At 48.9% G+C, this 18612-nt stretch overlaps 2 protein-coding genes across 6 annotated transcripts in view; one reads left to right on the top strand and one right to left on the bottom strand.

Moving 5' to 3' along the window:
• The window catches only part of FKBP15 (FKBP prolyl isomerase family member 15), a 60186-nt gene extending 53539 nt beyond the window's left edge, over positions 1-6647 (top strand). For 2 of the 4 annotated variants that reach the window (XM_079112575.1, XM_079112574.1), the window contains exon 27: positions 279-2941. In XM_079112575.1, coding sequence (XP_078968701.1) covers positions 279-573 — 295 coding nt within the window. In that variant the 3' untranslated portion in view covers positions 574-2941. The other 2 variants (XM_079112576.1, XM_079112573.1) reach the window with 2 other exon arrangements.
• SLC31A2 (solute carrier family 31 member 2) lies at positions 5617-17152 on the bottom strand. Of its 2 annotated transcripts, XM_079112651.1 has the most exons (4): positions 16969-17152; positions 10736-10802; positions 8054-8243; positions 5617-6888 (listed from the first exon to the last, which is right to left on the bottom strand). In XM_079112651.1, exons 1-4 carry the CDS (start codon positions 16972-16974, stop codon positions 6720-6722), a joined length of 432 nt encoding a protein of 143 aa, XP_078968777.1. In that variant the 5' UTR covers positions 16975-17152; the 3' UTR covers positions 5617-6719. The 2 variants fall into 2 exon arrangements, with proteins under 2 accessions (XP_078968777.1, XP_078968778.1); XM_079112652.1 differs by lacking the exon at positions 16969-17152 and having other exon boundaries at positions 10642-10765.
• Positions 17153-18612: the final 1460 nt, after the last annotated feature.

The following is an 18612-nucleotide window of genomic DNA, read 5'->3' as shown; positions in this document are numbered from 1 at the left end:
TTACGTCTGTTAAAAGTTTGGATTTTATGGAAGTATAGTGAGAAGACATTAAGGGATTTAAAGCAGAAGAGCAATGTGGTCTGATTTGCTAGCTTTAGGAGACCACTAGGGCTGTAGGCCATGGAGGGGCCACCGCTGGCTGCGGGAGGAGACACTGAAGTGGAGAAGGGAGGTGTTACTGAGTGATTCCATCCAGCAGCCTGGGACCTTTGTAGCTGATGGGCACTATGGCCAGGAGCAGGAACAGCAACATCTTCTATGATCTGATTTTCCTTCAGTCTCTCTGGGGAAGAGGATGAACTGTTTCAAGGGGCAACTCTAAAAGTTCCAAGGCCCAAAGCACAGCTGGAGGAGGAGGATGAAGACGAGGTGGTAAGGAAGTCCCAGGCCCTGCCAAGTCCTCATGCCACCACCTGGGGGCCCTTCCCCACTGGCTCAGAGAAGAGAAATGGAGTTTGCTGGTGGCCTACCCCCTGGGCTCTGTGTGCAGGGTCCTGTGGGAGCAGGCTTGTGACTGGGAGGGGGCAGCAATGTAAGCACAGTGGGAATGGTCAGATATCACTTTACTCTTGAGTGAGAACCAGAACTCTGCCCACCTGGGAATTAGTCCCCCTTGAAGTGAGGAAGCTGAGCTGCTTAGTCCTGCATTGACATTTTGAAGCCTCAGGTTTCCCTACATCTGCTAGGATGTTATTTATGTTTTAGAATTTGGGGGAGCACTTTACAGATTATCTTTTGGGGCATCCTTATTCATAAACAAACTGAGCTTCAAAAGGATGACTTAACCTAAAGCCACCAACGCAGCTAATGATACAGTGAGAGGTCAAACCCCAGGCTCCGGGTAAGGCCACCTGTTTCTGATCACCTTTGCTCACTTGGCCTGCTTCCAGACTGCTGCTTTCTTCTGTCATCACAACACTCGCCGGCAGCAGACGGGCTCAGTACGACAGCCTAGCCTTGCTCTGTGGAGCATGAAAATGCAGGCTGGCAGGCAAGCTGCTGACAGGGCACGAGTGGAGCCCCGGCTCCTGCGTCCGCTGTTCCCCGTTGTGGTGATTCAGTGCGCTGGCTCCCAGTAGGCCCTTTTGCCTGCAGGGATGAGAATTTCACTGCCGTGAAATGTGTGAGAGAACACAGATGAACTTCACACTCAGTCTGTGTTTCCAGGGACCGAAATACAAAGTTGAACTAGGGCAAGATTTATTCCCTCATGCATCATCCAGAGTGGGTTTTGCCTTTTGTCAAAAGGTGGTGACTGATCCAGGGTCCAGCTCGTACATACCAGAGCACTTCCCTCTTGCCCAACTGCCTTCAGGGGAAGTGCACCACTTCCTCCCACTGGACTTTCTACCCAAGAATTAGATTTTCATCTGAGAATGCTGCGTACAAATTCTGTACTCAAAAGAAAGAGGGGGGATAAAAGGGGAAAAAAATGCATGTTTCAGGGGACTTCCCTAAATATAGTGTGTATGCTGAGAACTACTTCACCTTCTCATTTAATCCTTTATTAATGTAGTGAGGTGGGCACTCTTATCCCATTTCTTCAGATCAGTGGACTGAGTCTCAGGAAGATTAAATAATGTAGCTCAGGTTATATGGCTGGTAAGTGTGGAACCAGAATCTTAGCCAGAAAAAAAGCAGAAGTGCTGAGCTATACTTAAAGGTTCTATACTGCCAGGGTTTAGAGATCACTTAGTTGATGCCCAGGGAAAAGCACAAGGTCTGTTAGAAGCTGGACAGTGGACCAGCCCAGAGGCCTGTGCACACTATGCTGCCACTCCTTGGGCAGGCTTCTGATCCTGGTCAGCTCACAGAGCGGAAAGTACATTGGTAGAGACAATTCAGTTTATACCTGTCTCTAGCATCAATTCTTGCTGCCCCCGTGGGATGTGTTCCCAAAGACCAGGAGTCCGAGTCACGAAAAGCATGGGAGAGTCCCCTAGAGGGCCTTTTGTGTTAGCTTTCTGATACAATAGCCAAAGGCCGAGGTAATCAGCTTATAAAGAGAAAAGGTTTATTTTAGCTGACAATCTCAGAGGTTTTAGTTGCTTTTGAACCTGGAGGGAGGCAGCACCTCATAGCAGGAATATGTGGAAGAGCAGAACCATTTATCTCATGGACAGGAAGTGAAAGAGAGTGAGGAAGGAGGGGCTGGGGTCCCACTCTCCCCTTCCAAGGGCACATTTCAGTCACCTAAATCCCCTCATTGGATCCCATCTCTTAAAGTTTCCACACTCCTAATAGCACCACGCTGAGGACTAAGCTTTAACAAACAGGCTTTTGGAGAACATGTAAGATCCAAGCTAGACACCTTAATTTCCTTTATTCCCCTACCTGTTTGGTGGGACCAAAGGTGGAGTCAGAGAGACTAGGGTTGTGGGAAGCTGGATCCTGGGTCCCTGGGTTTTTTCATCTCTTGGGAATGTGGTCAAGCGTCTAAATTAAACTCATCTCATTTTCAAATGATAAGGTCACATCCAGAACCAGTCAGGCTACCTTAGGCCACAACAACAGTCTTTTCCGATGTGGCTGTTCTTCCCAACCTCCCATCATCTTCCTGAATCTTCCCTCCTCCCTCAGGCTGCTCTGCTTCTGTTTCTTTTCTCCCACTTCCATCTTCTCTGTGACCCTTTTTTCTTCACATGAAATGTGTAAGTTACCACGGGAGGAAAATCTGTCAATTCAATACATGTGCTTCCCAAATAAATGACAGAATTAGCCAAACAAAGTTGGTCTTTTTTGTCTCTGTTGAAAGCCGGCTTCCCTCTCTGCTTGCTTGTCTTGGCTTTAGCTGGAAGTCAAGTTTCGCTGGCCTCAGGCCTCTCCTTCCAGCACACCTCCTTTCTAATCTGGAGCTGGGGACAGATGTTGGACCACTGCACATCACAGGTGGGAAGTCCAGTGGGGCAGGGACAAGTGAGGACTGACTACTCTTTCCTGTTTTGTCAGAGCATGAAGGGACGCCCGCCCCCAACACCCCTTTTTGGAGATGACGGTGATGATGATGACAATGACTGGCTGGGATGAAGACCCAGGAAACTGGTGCACAGGTTTCTCTTCCAACCCTTCCCTAAGCATGATTTTGCACAACCAGCCCTGGGTCTAAGCAAACACAGAGTGAGGTCAAGGTGAACATTCCGAGGACAGTAGTTTGGCTGTCGGAGGTAGTTAGCTACCTTCTCAGCACCACACCTGACCTGGCAAAGAGGATCGTGACCCTGTTTTCAGAACTGGTGTTTTGAACAGCCCACTGTGGTCCTGCCTGCGAGTCCCAGTTGGAGGAAGGATTGGAGGCTCCCCTCCAGCCAGTCACCTACAAGAGTCCGGCCCCCTTCCAAGCTTTCTCTTCTCTTCAGTCTCTCTCAGACTAACCCAAGACACCCCTCCATCTGCCTCCCAGGGCTCAACTGTGCCCCAGCAACAAGACCTGTCACTTGGGGGCAGGTCTCCCTGGAGAACTGAGGGGAGATTACATCATCTTGATCCCAGGTCAGTTAGCAGTCTGGCCTGTGGTCCAAGGACATGTCTCTTATCTCTGCCTTAAATCTTATACAGGAGGTCAATGAGTATTTGAAATTAACCAAACTAAAATAAATGTCTATAAAGAAACTTGACTCGGGCCCTTGGGGAGAAACTGAGTTTCGTCCTAAGAGCTGCCTTATGCTCCTCTTTGGGAATCTAAGGATAAGAGTTGTAACTGGGTCAGTTAACGTGCACAAATGCACTGTGCTATGTTCCCTGTGGCACCTAACCCTGGAACTTTTAGGCTTTCAAAGAAAAGCACCACTCTGCTCTCCCAGCTTCCTAAGTCTCAGGGCATTGTGGTTTGCTGAGGACCAGCCTGTCACCTGCTTACTCCTGTAGGTTCAGTCCTACAGCCTCAGAAGCCATGCAGAGAAGGTGGGAAGACCCTTAATGTTCAATGTGCATGGCACCTAAGGGATTCTTCAATTTGAGAGCAGCTTCGTTGCCTCTGAACTCAGAGGACCAGGACTAATGTGGAGAACAGCAATTAGAAAATATAATGGTCATTATATTTAGTTCTGGGATTTCCAAAGACTATGCAGTCTTCAAAAAGTATAACAATTTAAGACAGAAATTTTTCTGATTTTTAAATGTTTGTAAGATAGGAACCTGAACTCTACTCTGTCTAGCTCAAGATACCCTTATAGGCTCTGTGTTGTCTCCCATATGGGGACCTGGGAGGCAGACTGAGTATTAAACTTTGTTACTTAGCAAATAGGTGCCCCGGGGAGCACTTGACACAGATTGTCTCCTCTCTAGCAACCACTATAGAGATGTTATTCCCATTTTCTAGAGGAGAAAATGGAGCTGTTGTCTTCAGTCCTTGTCAAATGCATAGGTAGTGATCTGCAGAACAAGAATTCAAATCCTGGCTGTGTGGTTTGAGAGCCTGGGCTCTGGGCCACCACCCTTGCCAAACAGTTACTGGGTTGTGGGGAAGGAGCCAGAGATGCTTGTTAGAAATTCATGTCCTGGGCCCCACCCCAGATCTCCTGAGACAGAATTCCCCTCCTGTTATGGTAAAATACAAAAAGCTCAGGCTACAGCGTCTCACAGTCTGAGTGCACTTCCTTGCCCCATGAGCTCTGCGGGCCCTGGCCAAGTTACTCTCTTACCCTTTTGGCTTTAGCCCCCTCATCTGAACTGAAGAAACAGACTCAGAGTAAGTCCTGGCTCTGCCTCTTATAAGTGGGGTGACTTTCTCTGCTTCCACTTCTTTGTCTCTAAAATGAAGACGGAAGTAGTCCCTACCTTGTTGTGAGAATTAAATGAGCTAATATTTGTATAAAATGCTTAAAACACTGCCAGGTGTTTGTAAAACTTTTTAAATTCTAAATAGGGAGTCTGTCACCTTTTGTGACTTGGCTCTGAAGGCTGTTGTAATGAGAGCAATGGATTGCTTACTCAGTCTAATTATATAATCACTCTGTAGAGCACAAATCAGAAAAAATTTTAAAGTTCTCTATACAATAAAATCCTCAAATGTATCACCACATTTAAAACAACTGTCAAACTGAGGCATTTGCTGATCACCCCTGAAGATGCCTATCTCAGCAGTGCCCCAGGGGAGGGAGCCTTCGTGGGTCAGGACCTAATGATGGGTGGAGGCGGCTCCATTGGCACCACAAGGGACACTGGAAATCTTCCATTTGTTGAAGCACTGGGCAGCTTTCCGCTCCTTGTGTGCACGAGGAGAATGTATCGAGCAGCCCTAGACGTGGCACACTTTCTGTGGCAATGATTTCTTATTATAAATTTAAAAGTGGTCATTATGTTTTTGCTTCTGCCTTCAGGGAGAGGAGGTGCTAATAACCTTCATGGTGTTGACGGTCCTGTGACAGGTACTTTTTTATAGCAGGCATCTGATTGATGTTTGTCACATGAACCAAAGAATGTTGACCAAGTTGGCATTCTGGGTGCCTACCTGTGGCCACAGTGTTTCAGGGCTCCGTTTTCTTAAGCACAGAGCTGTTGTCTTCAATCCTCGGACAGTTATACGAGTGCACCTGCAGCCTATGCGCCCCTTCCCTCCGCACCTGTGGTTGTCACAGGGCTATGTGTGCTTACTGCCGGAAAGAGGACAGAGTCACAGACTGTTTAAAAATATGTATTTATTCAAATGTAATTGTTTTTAATTCCCAAAGCTTAAGACCATCTTTTCATCTAGCCTGTGAGGTACTTGAACTTGGATATCATAGTCCACAGCAGCGATCTTCTCTCCCTGGATCTCTTCTCTTTTCTGTAAAGTGAAGAGGCTCAAATATCCAGAGTTCACCTAACTAAAAATGCACTGGCTTTGGTTTGACTGCTCACTGCATCCAGTCAGTGTCCCCTTGGGCTTAATCTGTATTTTCAGTGACTGAATTGTTTCCCCACAGGTCGCTATGAGTGGGCAGTGATAAAAGAGGATCCGATAAGAGGGGGGCACTGAGGCCACGAGGAGCTCCCAGACACCTTGGCCTATAGATTGCTCTCCTCTGCAGGCAGTGCCATCTGATGGGAGGAGCTCAGGACAAACTGCCTTTAGTTACTTGTCACTTATTCTCTCCCCAAGACAGGGAGACGGGTCTCAGCAGTTGCTGGCTTCCATCAGGACTAAGATGAAATCATTGCTTTGAAAAACTTTTTGTATGAATGTGCAAAACTGCCAATCAGGAGTTCAGTGGGGAAAATGTAAAATCTTAGTTTGTCAATGTGATCCATTTAATAGACTATGTGTTCCAAAAGCACGAAGATCAAAAAAGGAGCTCTTTTGGTCTCTGTCCCCCAAAGACAAGAGGAAGTCCAGTGGAAGATGCTCCTGTAGATAAGGCACAAAGCAGAGAGAGGGTATCCAGGTTCTGTGGCTTTCATCACCCAGATTCCCATCTCCCTGTCCCAAAGATCTTTGGAAATTCGTATTCATGAGTCACAGGGATGAGTCTAGGCTCAGCAACCCTGTCCCCAGGCTGTATTCTCTGCTTTCTCCCATTGGTCACAGCAGCCTTCTTAAGGCACCAGACTAGGCCCAGGCCCTGTGCAGGCTGGCCAAGGAGGGAGGTGGCTGCAGTGGCCTCTGAACTCCAGGGAGGAAGTGCTGACTTCAGCTCCAAGTTGCCCAGAGCTGAGAAGGAGGTGAGAAACAGTCGCCAGGGGAAAAGGGAAGAGGGTGCCCAGCTCCCTCCAGCCCTGAGTGCCTGCAAATCCCTCGCCAGCTAAACCAGGCGGAGAAGTGGGTAGGCTAGGTAGTAGCCCACAGCTGAGCCCAGGACCACACCGAGGAAAATCCAGGTGTTGTAGGACATTACAGCCAGCATCATGAAGTAGCCAATGACCACCTGAATGACGTGGACTAGAGACTGGCCAAAATGACACAAAAACCACCTAGATAGAAAAGAGAACCAAGTTAATGTTGGTAATGAGCTGGAGGCGGAGAGTAGATAACAGGAAGTAGAAAGCCCTTGAGCTATAGTATGTGCTTAACCCAGGAGGGAGTACTCTCCGCTACCCCCAGTACTGCACATTGAACGCAGGGGCACTTTACCACTAAGCTACATCCCCAGCTTTTTTTAAAATTTCAAGACAGGGTTTTGCTAAGTTGCCCAGGCTGGCTGTGAATTTGTGATTCTCCTGCCTCAGCCTCCCAGGTAGCTGGAAAACTGGGATTACAGGCATGTGCCACCATTCATTTCAAGAGGCTACTTTTTAGAGAGTCATCTCAACAATTAGATCTGAGTTTCCTGGCATCCTAAGCAAATGGGAAAATTATGGTATATGTAATCCATCTTATCTTATTAGGGATAAGAGAAAATCATCATTAAGGCAGATTTCCTCCCCTGAACCTACTGTGGGAGGCAGGATGACAATGGAAAGAGCAGGGACTTTGGTGACAGATGAGTTCCTAGCTCTTCCATGTACTAAATTTGACCTAGGACTAATGTATTAAGCTCTCTTAACGTTAATTTCCTCATCAGTGAAACAGGAGTAGGAACTCCCTTGCACGATGGTTGTGAAGATTTGAGATACCCTGTAAACTGGCTGGTGATGGAGCAGGGAGGCTTATTAAGCACAGGGGAAGCTGGATTAAGGACAGACTGGGGACCCTAAGTCAACCAATCAGAGTGGGAAAGGAGGAAAGAGGGGAGCTTCCTCCCCCACCACATGGGTTACATTGCTGACACCAATTCTTACCATTTGCTTCAGGGCAGCTGCAGCTCCCTTCCTAGGTTTGGAAGCCTAGTGAGATTTGGAGGAGGGCTGGGTGGCCACCCATGTTGCTAGAAAGGGGCCTGCACGGGAGTTCTGAAATCGCAAGTCCCTGCAGAAATCTGTCTGAGCCTCCTAAGTGGCTGTGGATAGAGCTTTGGCTCAGGCATCTGGACACCCAAGTGCTAGTTCACCTTACTAACCGTCACCACTCTGGCAAGTCCTGGTCCTTTCCTGGGCCTGGAGTTCCTTTCTGCACACAGGGGCTGATGATCTCTGTGTCCAGCCCTCCTCTCAGGGTGAGTGTGAGGATCTGCCCGTTCCCCATGCCCAGTGCCTGTACCTGAGGTTGGTGCTGCTGGCTGGGGGTGAGTCCGAGCCTGCAGAATCCCGGTCAGTCTCCAAGATGAGCTGCTGGCTGGTGCCGATAGGCAGGCTCATCAGAGTGTGGTGAAGGAGCTTGGCTTTGCCAACTTTGATGCCTTCATACAGCACAGCCAGGAGCAGAACCACCAGCACTGAAAGGGCCATGCCTGTCAAAAGAGGCTGAGTTGAGAAGTAGGTCCCAGTACGGCATGATCACTAAGGTGACTACTCATACTGATCATGTTGGCATATGTCAAAAAAAGCTAGAAGAAAGGATCTTAAATGTCGTCACCACAAAAAACCATAAATACTTCAGTAAATAGGCTTATCCTGATTTGAAAGTTACACAGTGTACACGTGTCTATGAAATATCACATGGTACTTCCAAAAATATGTATAATTTTGGGAAGAAGAAAGGAAAAAAGGAAGGAAGGGAGGAGGAAGAGGTCAAGTGGCATGGATCTGTCTGGTCCTCCCAGAAGTCTGCACAATTGCTGTCACTGTCATTGGTGCATACAGCAAAGGCCTATTTATATGTAAGTACACCAAAAAAGCTGGAAGGAAGGATGCAATAAAGGGGTCATAAGTTATCTCTGCAAATCAGGATACAGGTGAGTTTCTATTTTCTTTTTGCCTAATTCTTTAACATGTTTTTCTGTTAGTATTACTTTTATAATGGAGAAAAAAATGCTACTTTTTTTTTGCAAGTGGAGAGATAATAAATGGTCTACCTTAAAGCATTATATGGGGCTCTGTGACATAAGCAATATCAATTTGGAATCTTCCCTGGCTTGCTGCCACACAGCTCCTCAAATCCTTGGAGACTTGCTGGTGGTGTCTTTTTGTATGCTATTGAGATGACAAGTGGCTGGTGCTCCTGGATAGCCAGCCTCAGGATGGAGCTGGCTGCCAGGCAACCGACCTATAATTACAGGGTGGGAACTTTCAGTTCTACACCCCACCCAACCACTGGGGAGGGCAGGGGGGCTCAAGGTTGAGATGATCACTGGTGGTCAATGACTTAATCCATCATGCCTTGGAAACTATTTCCTTAAACTCTGTGGACCATTCTAGCAAATAATCAAACCAAGGAGGAGCTCATGGGAACCCTAATTTTATAGCCGACTGGAAAACTTAGGAGACTGCTCTTACCCTGTGGGGTCTCTGCTAACTCCAGTTCACGTGAGAACTGAATCATAACTGGGATCAGAAAATTGGCCCGTGTGGGGAAAACCTACGAATGTGGCCATGGAACTGTTAAGTTTAAAAAAACAAACAGAAGCAGGTTGAGTTTTTTCCTTCACAGAGAAAATCATCTGCATGAGAAGTAGATTTTTAAAATACAAAAGTACAGGTGACTGCACACAAGTGTTAAAAACGGAAACAGTGCAAGAGGGTATATGGTGAAGTCAGGCTTCCTCCCAGCCCCCGAGCCCGGCGCTCCTCCCCGGAGCAGCACTGTTACTCAGTGCTCAGGCCTTCACCTGTGAAACGTGGCTTTCCCTCTGTGTGCTCTTCGGCACCCAGCTTCACTGGCAGGTTCCCCTGAGTTCACACAGATCTGCCTTATTTTTCCTGCTGGCTTCATAGTATCTGGGACACACTGTATTGTCCAAGGACAGCCACCCCAACATACCCCATCCATGTGTTCTTCTTACAATGTCAACACTCCTGCCATCAAGAGGTGCAGGCCGTGTTCCCTCCCCTTTGACCTAGGAAGATCTTTGCTGTAACTTCCCAAGTTAGGGCTTAAACACCTCATGCTCTTCTTCCTTGCTCTCTGGGGACACTCACTCTTAGAACCTAGCCACACTGCCACAGGGAAGCCCAGGCCATAGGAGACACCACATGTAGGTGTTCAGCCAAAAGCCCCAGATCAACCTGCATCGGCCACTGGACAGGAGAGTGTGAGTCCTCAGGATAACTTCCTCGGCTACCATCCAACTGCACTACACAAGTGGCCATGAGTAAGGGCACTGGCTGGGCCCAGTGAACTCACAGAACCTTGAGAGAGAATAATAAAATGACTGTTGTTCTAATCTACAACCTAGCAACAGTTAACGGAATGGTAATCCACTCTAGAGATGACCCTGATTTATTTGATTTATTTGATCCAAACCTGCAATGATGGTCATTGGAGCTATTTCTAGTCTATTTCTAAGACAGTTATTTAGTTGATTTGCATTAGTATCAAACTCTTCCTTTTCAAGTCAAAGGAATACTGCTCCCTTTCCAAGTGGGTCTCATCCCAAGTTCAAGGCTGCAGCAGCTGCTGCGGGCTTCTGAGCCAGTGCTAGGTAATGAACTTGGATGAGGGAGGTACCAGGAAGCGACAGGAGGCCTTGATCTACTTTTGGCTTCAATGCTTACTGACTGTGTGCCCTCGCACTTCCCCTCTCCGGGCCTCAGTTCCTTCCCTGGAAAGAGGGCGAAGCTGCCTCCCCCGGCTCTTGTGAGGATCAGTGAGATAATGGAACCCTCTGCACTCAGAGGAGCAGTGGCTGCGTGTGGAATCATAAATGCTGAGTTCTTGTTCAATGTTTATGCCAGAGGAGTCAGGCTCACCTAAAGGCCACAGAGAATGAAGAGAATCCAGGTTCTCCCCTGCCTGCTGCTACATGACTTCCCAAGCTGCAAGTCTAAGCATGCTGGTTCTTACCTGCAGGACTGTGGACACTCCAGAAATCAAACAGAAGCACAGCCTCGTCTGAGAAGATGAAATGCATCTGAAAGAGCAGGGAATCTGCATCACAGGGGGCTGAGGACACTGGAAGCCCTGGCTCCTAATGCTTTTCAACAGCCTCCTCTGGAGCCCCAGAAAGATAGGGTCGCAGGACTTAACACGTTGAAAGGGCCATCAGAGGTCGTCACAGCCAACTGAGGTCATACTGAGCAGGGGCTGGCCAATGCTGGTCAGCAGTGGAGCTGTAACTGAGCTGGCTCTGCTCCATGTGGAAGGAAAGGAGAGGTAGTGCCCACCCTCACAGGGCCAACCAGACTCAGGATGTCATGGTGTCCTCAGGCCATGCAGGGATGTCCCCTCCACATCCAATGATGAAGCACTAGACTGAAGAGTGACCGCTTCCTCTTATCCCTGGGTCCTAGCCCTTCTGCTGAGCTCCAGTATGACCTCCTCAAGGCAGCATAGGGTTCTCTTTGTCCTGGTGAGTCCAGGATCTGGTGGTGTCTGTCATAGGGTGGGGCAAGGATGGCTATCTTTAATCTGTACACCACATCTGTCCACTCATTCACTGTTTCCTAAGTCCAGCTCTGCGCCCAGCATTAAGGAGAAGGATTAATGGCTCTGCCCCACATGCATTCTTGGCCTTATGGGAAGGACTCAAGGTAAAAGCAATAGTCATGCAGTGCCTACTGCCCATCTCGAAGAGTCCACCCCATGTTCAGAGTGGCATCCAGGGCTTTTAACACATTATCTTATCTCAGTGTCACAACAGTCCTCTGTGTGATGGGGACAATTAGGCCCATTTTACAGGAAGGGAAATCAGTCTCACCACAGTTAAGTCATCTATAGGTCATGAAGCTAGGAAGTGGCAGAGCTGGACTTAAAAGCAAGGCTTGCTGGATTCCCAAGCCCTGTGCACTCTAGGACACTCTGAGTCTCCCAGTCACCAAAAGAAGGTAAGATGGGAGATGGATGGAGATTTTAAATGCCCAGTCAGGTTGAAGGCCAGACTAAGGCCCTCTGGATCACCCTCTCAGGGAAGGTAAGGGCCCTGCTAGTCACCAGGTAAGGTGCCTCAGGCAAAGTCGCCCTGCAGACACTGCCAGGGTTCACCCAGCCAAGGAAACGTGGCTACGCTGGGATCAGCCAGTGGGAGACTCTGCCTTCTAAGACAATGGCCAAATATTAGAATCCTCGAGTGTCAGAGGTAGAGGTATCCTCAGAGAACGTTTGGTTCTGTTTTCACCGTTTGCCAGACAACATAGGCAAGGGTCTGGACTCTGTTGAAACTTGGTCTGGAAAACACTGATCTAGTCCAACTCCCGTCCCTCTCCACCCCTTGCATTTCCCATTGAGGAAGGTGAGGCCCAAGAGGGAAAAGGATTCACCCAAGACTTCACGTGAAGCCTGGCCGCTCTCAGTCCCTGTTCAAGGGAGAGGACCTGGACGGAGTGTGGCCCCCAGGAAGGCTGTGGCAGCCCTCTGTTGGAGCACACAGGCAGAGGCAAACCACAGTGGGTGGGGTGGAAGGATAAGCAGATTAGGTAGCTGCCATTTTGTCTGGAAACTATGCCAAGTGGGCGTTGCATGGCCTCCTGGAAACCACACACTTGAGTTTGCAGGTGACAGCCTGAAACCACGGGCCATACACATCCTAGCTTTCTCCACTTCTCTCAAAATTTAGGATCAAAGGAGATAGTAAAGAATGGTAGGTTGGGTCCAGGATTTGGAACAAACCAGGTCTGCTAGTCAGGGCATCTCGGTCCTGAGACCCTCCCAGGAAAGGTGGGAGAAGACACGTGAGGCCATCCACACAGGGTGACAGAGCAAAGTTGACCTTCCCATACTGTTGAAGCTGGAGGGGCCTTTCTCAAAAGGGTTCCATGGGAACCACAGGCTGAAAACAGATTCTGTGGTCAAGTAAATTTGGGAGAAACTGGAATTGGGCAAGTTTACCTGCTCTCTTTGCTGCCAGAAGGCTGAACCTGAAACACTATTCCCCAGTTTGCTGAGTATCCCCTCATCGAGTACCCCACAACATACGCTGGGGAAGGGCTAACTGGGAGTAACCTCTGCTCATATTGGGGGGGGGAAATAACGCCACTCCTAAAACATCACGTCTTCACTCAGTTATAAGCAGGAAGTACTCTTCTTAGCTCTGCTTTACAGATGAGAATACTAAAGTACAGAGAGTTGAAATAACGTGCCAAGTTGCACAGCTAGGATTTTTTCCTGGACAGACTGGCATCGGATTCTGTGCTCTCAACACAGCCTCTCAGGACAGTACAGCAAGCCCAAGAGACAGTGTGTGACATGCCCAAGGTCACACAGTGAGTTACCGGCAGCCTCAAAACTAGAACCCAGGTCTTCTGATCTGGCTTCCACTGGACACAGGAAGAAAACAGATGCTAAGATGTGGAGAGGGGTCCACGGCAGTTTGCATTTCCAGACAGAGGAGAGCATGAGCTGTCTTTTATTGTTACTTTTATTTAGTTATTTAGGTACTGGGGATTGAACTCAGAGGCACTTTACCACTGAGCTACATCCACAGCCCTTTCAATTTTCTATTTTGAGACAAGGCCTTGCTAAGTTACTGAGGCTGGCCTGGAACTTGCAATCCTCCTGCCTCAGTCTCCTAAATCACTGGGATTATAGATGTCTGCCACCAAGCTTGGCTGATTATTAGTTCTAGCATTGTGGAAAGACGTGAAAACAGCAGAACTACAAGATATGGCTACTTTGGGAGAAAAGGGGAAGAAATGGGATGGGGGAAGGAATACATGATAAAAAGACCCTGCACAAATTAGGATAGCTGTGCTTAGGCCCTTCCAAGGAGAATAAACAAGGGAAGCAGACAAGAACTAATCTGGGGAGTGGGAAGAAAGGCCAGGGCCCAGGAGATCACAGCTGGAACACATTATGAAAAGGCAAAGAGGAAGGGAAGGGGTGAGAGGGAAAAATGCTGGAGCGGAACACAGGTGTGGGTGAGGGGCGCTGTTATACCCAGATCCACACAGAGAGATTAAGTTTCAGGTGAATGACGGGGTGCAGTGGAATGTGCCCTGGCCTGGAAGATACAGGCCAGACTGTGCCCCACACTGGCAAGTGGCTTACTGAAGAGGGACAGCAATGCCTCCTTAGAATATCCAAGGCCTTATAAAAATGCCAATGCCTGGACCTCCTCAGATTCCTCCCTTGGAGTCCAGGGGCAGAGTCACAGGAGGAGGGAGACACATGATTTTAACAAGCTCCCTTCAGGGAATTCCAGTACCCACTCTGTTTGTTACAGTATGAATAGAGGCAGCAAAATTTAGCAGTCAGGACACACAGATTCTAAAGCTGCTCATCCTGGTTCTCATTCCTAGCCCTGCTAGGAGCCAGCTGTGTGACCTTGAGCAACTGACTTGAAGCCCCCTTTGGACCTCAGTTTCTTATCTGTAAAATGGGGCCTGGACTCAGAACTCTTTCCCCTGGGTTGATCTCACCAGGGGTTTCACAGGCCCCTGGGAAGCAGGCAGGCTCCCAGTTTGAATTCCACTCCTACCTGGAAACCCAGTAAAAGAAGAAAAAGATAAAACAGAAAATGAACGTGCCTCTGTTTGTGGGTTAAGTAGGGGAACTCATCCATGTATGTGTCAATCCCTGTGTTCAGTCCTGGACATTGTAGCTTTGGATCTGGCAGAGCTGGCCATTCTACTCAGCAAACACACCTTTCAGTTCCCAAAGGGGTGTGACTTGTGCCACTAACCCCCACCTGTGCCTACACAGGGGCCAAGCTCCTAGATCTGCAGGAGGGAGAAGGAATGTAAAAACATCTGACTGAACAGAACAGTCATGCAGCTGTGTGTCCTCCAAGGGCTTGCATGGGCTTGCACTGTGCTCACCACACTATCCTTGATCTGAGTCACTCTCCCGACATCTCTGCAGTTTCCTGCTATTATTAATTCCTTTAAATTGACAAGGAAAGCACAAAAAGGCCCACTTATCTGCCCAAGGTCACTCAGGGATCAGGTACCCAGAGCCACAGATCTTTCTGGAAAGCCTGTGTTGGTTTTCAACAAACACTCTGGGTGCTTCTGGGTAGGTATCTGTGAGGCCACACTTTGAGAAAACATCTGAACCATGATGTTCTCCTGCCTGGTCAGGTAAATTATGCAATAGCTTCAAGATGGAAATCTAAGCAGTCATTTAAAAATTATGTTGAAGAATTTAAAAATAAAACTAGTTTTTCATCCCCTCCATATGAAAGTGATACTTGCTCAATGTAAAATGCTGAAACTACCAAATAGAAAGTAAAACTCATTTTGAATTCCACTATCCAGATATCTCCTATTGGAATTTCCAAAAGATACTTGTTGACAGCAAAATGTTCACAAAAGATTAACATACAAAAATGAATGGGCATAAATAGCCTGTGAAACTCCATTTATACTGGCATTGCACTCATTAGACTTTAACAGAAGCTTCCAGCTCTATCTATGCCAGGTCAGGGGGAGGGGGTTCTGCCCATCATTCCTTCTCTGAGTCCAGCTGGTAAAGCAGCTGGCATGAATGGAATGTCTCCAGTGGCTAATTAATCACTCGGCAGGGAGTTTCCACAACTGGTTCCTTCTATCATCCTTGGGTGTGCACTGCCACCTCAGGAGCTCAAAACAGACTGCACACCTTTTGCTGAGGACCAGAACACCTACAGATGGCAAAATTCATTCAAGCAGCTTTTCCTTTTGTTAAGATAGGGATACATAGGCCCTGCAGATACACAGATTAGTAAGAAAAGTTCTGAACCCTCACGGAGCAGGGGAGACAAAGCCAACAGGTGATTACAACAGGGTGTATGTAGTCAGAGGCGGGAAGGCACAACTGGGGGGCGGGCAGCCAAGCCACCTAGGGGCAACTGTTGGGGAATGCTGGGAGCAGGTGCCAGGACAGTTTTGAAATAGGAGGAGTAGGAGGCAGTGGGGCAGATGGGGACTGTGCAGTGTTCAGAGCAGGATTCAGAGCAGGAAGTGCCCAGAGACAGCATCAGCATCAGTTCCACTTTCCTGGGAAGTCCCAAGCAGGGAGGGACAAGGACTTGAAAGTCACTTGGCCTTCCCCGCTTTTCTATTTCTTTTTCCCTAGATTAAAGGATTTAAATCACACACCCTGACTTGAGGGGACTCCAGCTGCAATTTTCAGTTAGAGGGTTTTGTGGTGAGATATGGAAGGGGCAGGACCCAATCTTGTTTTCCCACTGGGGATGAATCTGAGTCTCTGGAAGTTTTAATTTATCTGTGCTGTATTCAGGGCCACACCCTGGGAGGGGAAGGGAGGGGAGGAGCTGGGGCAAAGGAGGGTGCAATCCGTGGGACTTGTTTTCTTCCCTATTTTCTCATTTGGGGTACTTACAGTTGGAGCAAATCTCCCTCATTTGTCCAACCACAGGCTTCGGAGGGAGATGAGTGTCCCAGTGCCAGCGCTGACTGGCTGGGGAACTTTTTCTAGTGTTTCCCATTTATTTTCCCTTTTAGAGGAACCGCAGGAGATGGGGGTGGGCGTTAGACTAAGGGTCTTTATAGGCTTCCTGACTCTCTGATTCTATGACTTCTTCATGGGATGAAGAAAGAAATATGATTTTTTTTGTTTATTTGTTTTTCAGAGACCAGTCTTGGAAGCTGGCATTCTCTCAAGCCCAGGTGAACCCTACCAAGGAAAGAGCGGAAACGCTACTTTCTGACTCAAAGTGTAGGGAAGATGAGAAGTAGCTGGGTCTATTTTAAGCAGACCGGGAACCTGCCAGCTGCACGGCGCGGGCCGGGGTGTGCGCTAAGTGCGCGCCAGCCGCAGCCTGAACTGCGCGGCGACTCCCCAGGGTGGGACTCCCCCCAGTAACACCATCAGTCCGCGGGCTCTGGTCAAAGCCCGGGGCTGAGACCGTGGTCTCCGCGGTCCTCGCTCGCCGCGCCCGCACCGGCTGGCCGCGCCGCAGCCGCGCAGGTCTGGCTGGACTGACTCCCAGCTGGGTCAAACAGAAACCCGCAGAAACACTGCCAGCCCCACCTGCCGCGTCCCCCAACCCTGATGGGTCGGTGCCAATGCCACCAACACACGCCCTCACCAGCCCCGGGGCCAGGGACGGCGAGGATCTTGCGGTGCCCGGCGACTGCGCCAGGGGACCCCGCCCAGCCGTCCACCCGCGTCCTCTCCTTGGTGTGGTGCGGGGGACTCACCGCCATGCTGAGCGCGCGGGGCGGCCCGGGGCCGCGTCTGCTCGCTCGGGTCTCCCGGAGGCTACTCCGACCCGCAGCCGCCGCGACAGCGACCCGGGCCGCGCGGGTCACGTGGTCCCGGGCGGGCGGCGCGCGGGCGCCTGGGAGTTGTGGTCTCCGCGCGCCCCACGCCGCGACCTCGGCCGCGCGCGGACCCCGGATCGCGGTCCCCGAGGCAGGTGTCACTGGAGTCGCCAGCAAGCAAGCGGGGAGCCGCCCACGTTGGGTTCCGCCCCGGACTGTTTTGCACTTGAGCCTGTCTTGGCAATTATCATTAAAGTGTTTATTGCTCGCTGTCAAAAACCAAGTGAAGCCTAACACGAGTTGGAAATTAAAAGGTCCATGCTATGAACGTAATAGCAAGAAATCAGGAGCAGTTATATCAGTTACGCCCCAGACTTTTAAGGTCTCTGTTCTTCAGAATTACCCTTTCCTCTCTGATAAGCAAAACAATGCGCGAAAATTGGTACGCCTTTCTCTTCCCTTTTCTTTTGCGTGTGTGCGCCTGTGCGCTATGATTACATTTCCTTTATTGCACACATTTTGGGTTTTTCTTAGAGGTAATACGTGGTCTTAGACAGTTTGAACCATAGACTGTACCATGACAGTACCATAGACTGAGGACTTATAAATAGCAGGAATTTATTTCTCACAGTTCTGGAAGCTGGAAGTCAAAGATCAGGGTGCCTGGGTTGAGTGTCTCCTGAGGGCTGTCCTCTCATTATCTTCTTAGATGGCAGTAATTTGCATTTGTTTGATTTCTAGGGTGATAAACTTTTTTTTCTTTCTGGTTTCATTTCCAATCCTGTGTATCGCCTGTTCATTTCATTGATGCAGTTTTTGTTGGGGAGTTTTCTGGGGGGTAAAGGACTTTGAACTGTCTTTAATTTTTAAATATGTTTAGTAATTTTTTGCCAACCATCCTATGCATAAAGGTGCTCTTCCCAGAAACCTTACCGGGGACAGTATTAGCAGAGACCTTGAGCCTGGCCTCTGACCTCAGTTCAAATCTTGAGCCCTGGGAGTCTTAGCTGTGGGATCTTAGGCAAACTGCTTTACATTTCTGAGCCTGGGTTTCCTGATAGGAGTACTGTGAGACCTAAATGAAAACATGTGTTAAGTTCTCAGCAGAAAACCTGGCAGTGGGAGCTTGCTCAATAAATGGAAGCTATTGTCATCATTATTGGCAAGTATTTCTGTCATATGAGAGAAAGCCATTTGCAAAAGGTCAAGCCACTTGGACAAGGTCACCGGCTTCTAAAAGCCCCAGTGTGAAAGCTGAGGAGGGTTAGGGAGCAGCAGTCTGGGAATGGGGCAGCCTTAGGGAAAGAACACCACAGGGGCATTGTGAGAAGGTCTGGTAGGGATGGATGTCCTGGGGTGTGCTAGGCCATGGGGAAGCAATGGGGACGGGGGTACATTTGAACTTTCTGGGCCCCAAGAGCAAGAGAGGAATTTGGACTTGGGGTGTACTTTTTTACTTCCCTGGGCCTCCTCTGGGAAGCAGTGAACTTCCCAGTTACCCCTTTCCCCAACCCCACGAGGAAGGATCTACACAGCCTCATTGATTTGACTGTTTTCTCTGGCTTTGTCACCATCTGATGA

Source organism: Sciurus vulgaris (genome assembly GCF_902686455.1).
Source record: "Sciurus vulgaris genome assembly, chromosome: 15".
NCBI classification, from domain to species: domain Eukaryota; kingdom Metazoa; phylum Chordata; class Mammalia; order Rodentia; family Sciuridae; genus Sciurus; species Sciurus vulgaris.
This window is presented reverse-complemented; position numbering and strand designations above follow the sequence as displayed.